This window comes from Ipomoea triloba, chromosome 8 (assembly GCF_003576645.1).
Source record: "Ipomoea triloba cultivar NCNSP0323 chromosome 8, ASM357664v1".
In the NCBI taxonomy this organism is placed as follows: domain Eukaryota; kingdom Viridiplantae; phylum Streptophyta; class Magnoliopsida; order Solanales; family Convolvulaceae; genus Ipomoea; species Ipomoea triloba.
This window is the reverse complement of record NC_044923.1, coordinates 258,721-266,164: the sequence shown is the minus strand read 5'-3', so window position 1 is coordinate 266,164 and position 7,444 is coordinate 258,721. Positions and strand designations below refer to the sequence as shown.

The following is a 7,444-nucleotide window of genomic DNA, read 5'->3' as shown; positions in this document are numbered from 1 at the left end:
TTTTTTTTTTTTTTTTTTTTTTTTTTTTTTTTTTCCCACCTGCTATAATATCTGTGTAACCAAACCCAAATATGGAATTGAAGAACAATTGTTATTGGTATGGTGTCGCAGGTAACAGGGGATGCATTGATGATATCTGTGGTTCCAGCTGATGTTGGGAAGCCAACATTGAAATTAGAAAAGGCTGTAGTTCACAATGGGAGCTGTTACTGGGAGAATGCAGTTTATGAAACAGTGAAATTCAATAGAGACCAAAAATCTGGGAAGATCCATGAGAGAATCTATAACTTTGTTGTGGGAACTGTATGTGTAATGTTCAAGTCTGCATTTACATACTTTGCTTCCTTTCAAGTGACTTTAGATGTTTAAATCTCTGGTGGATGTACTTTGTAGGGGTCCTTGAAAGCCGGAGTTGTTGGAGAGGCTTCCGTTGATCTTTCGAGTTATGCAGAGGCAACCAAGGTTTCCTATGTGTCCCTTCCCCTCAAGAATTCGAAATCCGGGGCCATATTGCATGTAAATCCCTCTTCCTTTTCCTTCTCATCACTGAAATGATATGCGTTTCTTCGCTTGTTATAATCTGATCAATGGTTTGGTGTTGTCATGTTGAGCTCTTATTTAGGTATCAATAAAGAGGGTTCAGGATTCTACAGACCAGAGGTGCTGATCAATTTCAAAATCTCGATGCTGCTGTTTCTTTAGGAATTCGATTTGAGTGTTTAATCCTGAATCGCGTTTTTCTTCTCTGTGTTTTTTCAGTTCCATTGTAGAAAGTGAACATGCAAAAAATAACCCTCAGGATAGGACATTTAAGCCTCAATTTAGCAATGTGGATATGGAAGGAGGTCTTAAAACCAATTCTGTTGATGTAAGTTCTTGTTTCGTGTAGCAGAATACTAGCTGTACTGTTTTCTAATTCACCTTTTCTCATAGAACTCTTTGCCTTTGGTCTCGCTCTTTGTCAGGAAACTCCATTAAATAAGATTGTTTCTCATGTTCCCACGTTGAATGGACGAACAGAATCTAGTGAATCTGATACTACTTTGTCGAGTTCTGAAAGCAGCCTTGGGCTTGATACACCTCGGGAAGTTGAAATGAAAAAGAGTAATATTCATGAGAATGGGGTTAGCTCCTTATCTTCTCTGAATAATGGGTTGGTGCCACCGAGACCAATTACTGATGTGCCTGTAATTCACGATCATCAAAAGTCACAATGGGAGTGGTTAGGAGGTTCCGTTCTTGAGGTAAGTACAGATGGCTCGTCAAACACTCCTACAGAAACCCTTCTTGAAGCATCAGAAAATGCTTCGGATGTCATTGAAAAGCTTAGATCAGAGCTCACTGCTTTGGCAAGACAGGCAGATTTGTCTGAGTTGGAGCTTCAGACTCTACGTAAGCAAATCGTGAAGGAGAACAAAAGAGCACAAGATCTTTCGAGAGAAACTATTAACCTCAAAGAGGAACGGGACATGCTCAAAGAAGAATGTGAAAAACTTAAAGCCTCTCAGAGAGATTTAGCTGATGCGAAATCTAAAGATAAGAGGTTATGTCCTGACAGCAAGGATGTTCAAGATATTGTTGATGAACTTAGACAAGAACTGAATTATCAGAAGGAAATTAATGCAAATCTTCAGATACAACTACAGAAGACTCAAGAGTCAAATTCAGAGCTTATTCTTGCTGTCCATGACCTAGATGAAATGTTGGAGCAGAAGAATCAGGAGATCATGAATCTTTCGAGCAATTCAGTGATATGTGATAATGCTGTAAACTTGCGAATTGCTAACTCAAAACACGGCATTACTGATCATGAAGATGAAGAGCAAAAGGCGCTGGAGCAGCTTGTCAGAGGGCACAGTGATGCTAAAGACGTATTCCTGCTGGAGCAAAAGATCATGGACATCCAACGTGAAATTGACATCTGCAGAAGAGATAAAGATGAATTGGAGATGCAGATGGAACAGCTTGCGTTGGACTATGAGATCCTGAAGCAGGAAAACCATGAAATGCATTATAAATTGGAGCAAAGCCAGCTGCAGGAACAGCTGAAAATGCAGTATGAGTGTTCATCTTCGTATGCCACAGTGAATGAACTTGAAGGACAGATAGAGGGCTTAGAGGACGAACTAAAGAAGCAGTCTAAGGAATTCTCAGATTCATTGGTCACCATTAATAAACTTGAAGCACAGATAGAGGGCTTAGAGGACGAACTAAAGAAGCAGTCTAAGGAATTCTCAGATTCATTGGTCACTATTACTAAACTTGAAGCACATGCTAAGAGCTTGGAGGAAGAACTGGAAATTCAAGCACAAGGATTCGAAACCGATCTGGAAGCTCTGACCCTTGCTAAAGTAGAACAAGAGCAAAGAGCTATACGTGCTGAACAAGAGTTGAGAAAGACACAGTGGCAAAATGCTAACACTGCAGAGCGGCTGCAGATGGAATTTAAGAGGCTCTCCTACCAAATGGCATCATCATTTGAGGCTAATGAGAAAATTGCTACTAAAGCATTGACTGAAGCAAATGAACTTCGTCTACAGAAAAGGCATCTAGAAGAGATGCTTCAAAAATCTTCCGAGGAGCTCCATTCAGTGAGAGAGCACTATGAAGCAATGCTGCATGAACTCCCCTACCAAGTGATTATGATGTTGGGGTCAGAAATTGATGAAGAATCCATGCAGCTTGAGAATGTAGAGAAGTGTACTGAGAACCTCTCAGAGCAAATGTTAATGCTTAAAGCTGAGATTGAAAAGCTAGTAGCAGACACAAAGGCCCTCCCCGAATATGCAAAGAAGTGTGAAAGTTTGACAGCTGAGTTGGAAAACACAAGGAAATCAATGAAGGAGATGGAATTGATGCTAGAACAAGGCAACGGTGAAAGAACTGAGCTGGAAAGTCGACTAGCTTCAGTGCAAAAAGAAGCAGAGGAGTCTCTTAAAGAAAAGGAGACACTCGTACGGAAACTCCAAGAGGAGATAGATGTGCTTAGAACTCAATGTAGTGAATTGAGGAATTCTCTATTTGAAGATGAGTTGGAGAAAGAGAGGTTGAGGAAGCATATGTTGCATTTGAAAGGTGATCTAAAGAAGAAAGATGATGCTTTAAATAGTTTGGATATGAATCTCAAGGATGCAAACAACAGGGCGAAGACTGTTGCTAGTCTAAAAGAGAAAATCAAGTTGCTTGAGGTAAATTTACACATGAACTTGGCACATATTACAAAATATTGCACTGAAATAAGCAAACATGCTTTAGGTGAGCATATAAAGTGGAAATTCTCTCACCAATGTTTCTTTTTATCTGTTCTCGTTTCACTTTATATGTTTCAATCTTGATCAAAATCTATGTTTAATTGAATGGTTCATCATATTTGATATACAGTCTTCACGAATTTCAATAGTTAAAATATGCTATCGGGTATATTGAAAATTGTTTCTGGTGACAAACAGGACCAGATCACGCTGAAGGAAAATGCTCTTGAAACCTCATGTAATGCATTTTTGGAGAAGGAGAAAGATCTTCAGAATAAAATTGAAGAACTAGAAGCAAGACTAGAAGAACTCAATCAGAATAGTTTTTGTAAATTCCTGTCTGCAAAGGTCAGTATTTGGGAAATTAATATTGTTCCCTAGTACCAGAGTTTTAATCTCAAACTCTGAATTTGTTTGCAAATAATCAATGTTCTAAAATTTAATTTTGACAGACAATTTAGCTGACGGTTAAATGTGCAATGCAGGTAGCTACAGAGGACCTCAGTGTGAATTCTGGAACTACTGAACAAGTAAAGAGGTTGTTGTGCTTGAACTACTTGTCACAAAATGAAATTTTATTCTATGAATCATTTCTCATGTATTTCACCTTCTGGAGTTCTTCTGAGCAATATTTTTTGCATTTTCTACAGTTCTAGCAGTTTATCAGGCGAAGAAATGAAAGCATCGGTCTCTAGTGACACAGACAAATTATTGAATGAAGTAGCATTACTAAAGGAGAAGAACACATTGATGGAAGGCGAGTTGAAGGAGATGCAACAGAGATACTCGGAAATAAGTCTCAAGTTTGCAGAGGTAGAGGGCGAAAGACAGCAGCTCGTGATGAAACTGCGCAACCGTAAGAATGCACAAAAGAGCCTCCAGGTGCCTTTGCTTTAGAAAAATCCAGATGTGAATTTGTTTTTTAAAGAAATAAAACTTGAAAGAAGAAGAAGAAGATTGATTGATTGTATATATTGATGAATATGTTGGCTATTTCTTCTTTTCCCCCATAGGATATACATATGCAATACAAAATGAGAGTAGTTTTAATTCAATTCTTAGGTTAATACACCCATGTCTCCACATTTTTGTGTAATATTGTTTCATCTTCTTATTGTAAGAACAATAATTGTTGTATCATTTTAGTTTTCTATATATGCATATATTCTTTTCATCTTTAAGCCAATTCTCTATCCTTGTGTATAGAAAGTTGAGCACTTGATACTTGATAGAGGAGATCAAAACTGAGGTAAAATGGAAACTTTTGAGTAAACTTTGATGTTACAAGTATTTCCGATCCTCTGTGAAATTTACAAGTGTGGCAAGAAATTCCTGAAGATGGAGTAATAATTAATAGTTACAGTTTACAATTAACCAGTCCAAACACTGTGACAATAATAGCCATAATCAGTGACTGATCAATCTGAGGCTCCACAACCAAGCTCAGTACATCTTCACCAAAGGCCAAACCTTGAGAAGATTGCTTCTGTTTCACCTGAGAATTGGAACACAGATCCCAACATTATTAATAAGCAAAGCAAACTTATGATGTTTGATTTTTGGTGTGATGAAATGGAATTGAAGAAAACCTTAAAAAGTTGTGGTAAAATGGACAAATTAAACTAACCTCTGCAACTTTGTTGCCAGTGCTGTCAACAATCTTGAAAGCAGATTTTCCATCTGATTTCTTCAACATGTAAGAGTTCCCATTGCTGATGTTATCACAACCCACCCCAACATTACAAGTCAAGTCACTTTTCAAGAATCTGCAACTCCTTCTCACTTGAAACCATGGCCTCCCCTTCAATCCACTGCTCCATTTGTATCCGTTCCAGCGACCGAAAATTCTTAGTTTCTGAGATCAGAGGCAATTGATAAATAAACAAAGCTAAGGTTTGGACTTTAATTTAAGAGTAAAAACAGTACTGGTTTTTTGCTTCAAATACAATAATACTAACATCAGTTAAATACCTGTTTTTGAATGGAAAAGAGGACCTGGCCATGCAAATCCATGAGATAAACCTTGGTGCTGTTCTTTTCTTGATAATTATCAACTCTGAAAACGATTTCTCCTTTGGAATTATAGGCGGTGCAACCATTGCCATGGAAAACCAAGGATTTCATCCATATCGTAAGTGTTTCTCTTTTTGAAGTCACGTAGTCAGAACAAGAATTGGAAGAAGACGATATCTGAGGATGGATTTTGGCCGCCATTGAAATAGCTAGCAAACTGCAGTTTGAAGACGAATTGAACGAAGCCGATGAAGATCAGATGAGAGTATATTTTCTTAGAGAAAAACTAAACTCAGGCGAGTACATGCATAAACTCAAGCGGGGATATGATGGGTATATATATAATACACAGTAAGAAAACAGACAAAATTGAAAAAAATGAAGATAAAAACAGAAAGGCCGAGACAAAAAGACAGCATAGAAAGACGCATGCAGGAAAGTGGAAAACATTTGACTTGCAACGATGGTTTGAGTGGAATTTGACGACAAGCAAAGGCTAAGGTTTCCTACTTTTCTCAGTTATGCTAGTGGCTGTTCTTTATATATTTTAATTAACTTTACACGACGCCCTAAACTGTACTTTATTTAAGTGGAATTGACAATAAGGTTTTCATGCTTAATTACTTCATTTATTATTATTTCTTGCAAACCCATTTCAACTTGTCAACCTAATCATTCAAAACTGCAACCCGGACTAATCAGGATTGGATATATAATCTGCAAACTCCATAACCATAAGCTTTCCAATTCTATGCATGCATGCAAGTTTTATGGTTACTTGGTTAGCATGTGATTTTTTTTTTTTTTTTAAATTGTAAAGAAAATGATATTTACAAGTTATATGCATGTGAATAACTAGAGTTGTGGAGTGTATATATATAAATAATGTAATGCAGCATACTTAGTTTCAAGTTATATTTGTGGCATTTGATAACTAATTGCCCCCGCTTAATATATATGTTTGATATTAATTAATGTTATGTGTGTATATATAGATCGATCAACTTTTTAGAGACTTTGAATTATCATATATTTTAGTTGTGAGAAAATTATCTTTGTAATAAACAATTACAACAAATTAAAGTTGGTGTCTGTGATGTCATACACTCATATGTGTGTGTATATATATATATATATATTCAAGATAATCATTGAATTGGCATTATATATTTTAATTAGTAATGTCTGTTAATGTTAATTAATGTATATATACTAATTAATACTTATGTGTAATCGGAATTATATTAGACCCCATTTCATCAATTAGGTGGTAATGTTCGGATATTTATAAATAAATGCTTTTTAAAATTGCATGATCATTGTTTAGAGTTGGGAATACTATGAAATAATTTCATGTGACTTATGAATGAGACTTTAGATTTAGTTGGAGTTTGATTTACTAACATATTTTGATCATTCATATTATGACCAAATAGCTAGCTATGCCGTGTTTAAATAAAAATAATGTTAGAAATTTGTGAGAATAATATGTAGTGTTTAGTTTAGAGCTTATAATTGAAATTCGCGACTTTCATCAGATATATGAAAATTATGATCTATGCACTCAACAATTATATATTCTTTTTGGAATCAATAATTACGTACGCACCAAATTAAAACCCAACACTATTGCTTGCTACGTGGCATTTGGGGAAAGTTGTGCCTATCAAGAACGAACTACTATACTGTACTGCATGTGATCTCAGGTTTATCAAGAACAATATATATATAATATAATTAATATAGGGAAAATGACATCTTTAGTCCCTAAGTTATAGGGGTAGTGTAGACTCAGTCCCTAAGTTATGGCTGTATGCGAGTTTAGTCCCTCAGTTATTCACAAAGTGGCGAGTTTAGTCCCTGAACATTAAATTAGACGAAAAAATTAAAAAATATTCAAAATTTGAGGGGTAAAATAGGAAATTCACATTTTATTATTCTTCTTATATCAAAACCACTTTTACAACATTATTTTTTCACTTCTTAGCCTAATTATTTTCAATATTTTTCATTTTTAAAAACATTTTAATAACTTTCAAATGACTTGTTAGGAACCTGACTCTCGTATAACACACTTAAAACTTAGCACAAATAAAGAAATGCATGATCATTGTATTTAGGTGTATGAAACACACTGTCCTAACAAGTTTTTATTTTTTTACTAAGCAACAAATGTAATA

The 7,444-nt window shown here is 35.7% G+C and overlaps 2 protein-coding genes across 2 annotated transcripts in view; one reads left to right on the top strand and one right to left on the bottom strand.

Moving 5' to 3' along the window:
* Positions 1 to 4,432, top strand: part of LOC116027702 (myosin-7-like) — a 6,655-nt gene extending 2,223 nt beyond the window's left edge. Inside the window, exons 2-9 of the mRNA XM_031269422.1 lie at positions 112 to 303; positions 394 to 516; positions 623 to 660; positions 760 to 868; positions 966 to 3,188; positions 3,450 to 3,599; positions 3,737 to 3,789; positions 3,902 to 4,432. Coding sequence (XP_031125282.1) covers positions 112 to 303; positions 394 to 516; positions 623 to 660; positions 760 to 868; positions 966 to 3,188; positions 3,450 to 3,599; positions 3,737 to 3,789; positions 3,902 to 4,148 — 3,135 coding nt within the window. The 3' untranslated portion in view covers positions 4,149 to 4,432. The remainder of the gene's footprint in view (positions 1 to 111; positions 304 to 393; positions 517 to 622; positions 661 to 759; positions 869 to 965; positions 3,189 to 3,449; positions 3,600 to 3,736; positions 3,790 to 3,901) is intronic.
* Positions 4,433 to 4,486: 54 nt separating this feature from the next.
* LOC116027921 (protein LURP-one-related 11-like) lies at positions 4,487 to 5,572 on the bottom strand. Its single transcript, XM_031269705.1, has 3 exons — positions 5,223 to 5,572; positions 4,879 to 5,106; positions 4,487 to 4,746 (listed from the first exon to the last, which is right to left on the bottom strand). The coding sequence occupies exons 1-3, from the start codon at positions 5,463 to 5,465 to the stop codon at positions 4,609 to 4,611; spliced, it is 609 nt and encodes a 202-aa protein (XP_031125565.1). The 5' UTR covers positions 5,466 to 5,572; the 3' UTR covers positions 4,487 to 4,608.
* Between the last annotated feature and the right edge of the window lie 1,872 nt (positions 5,573 to 7,444).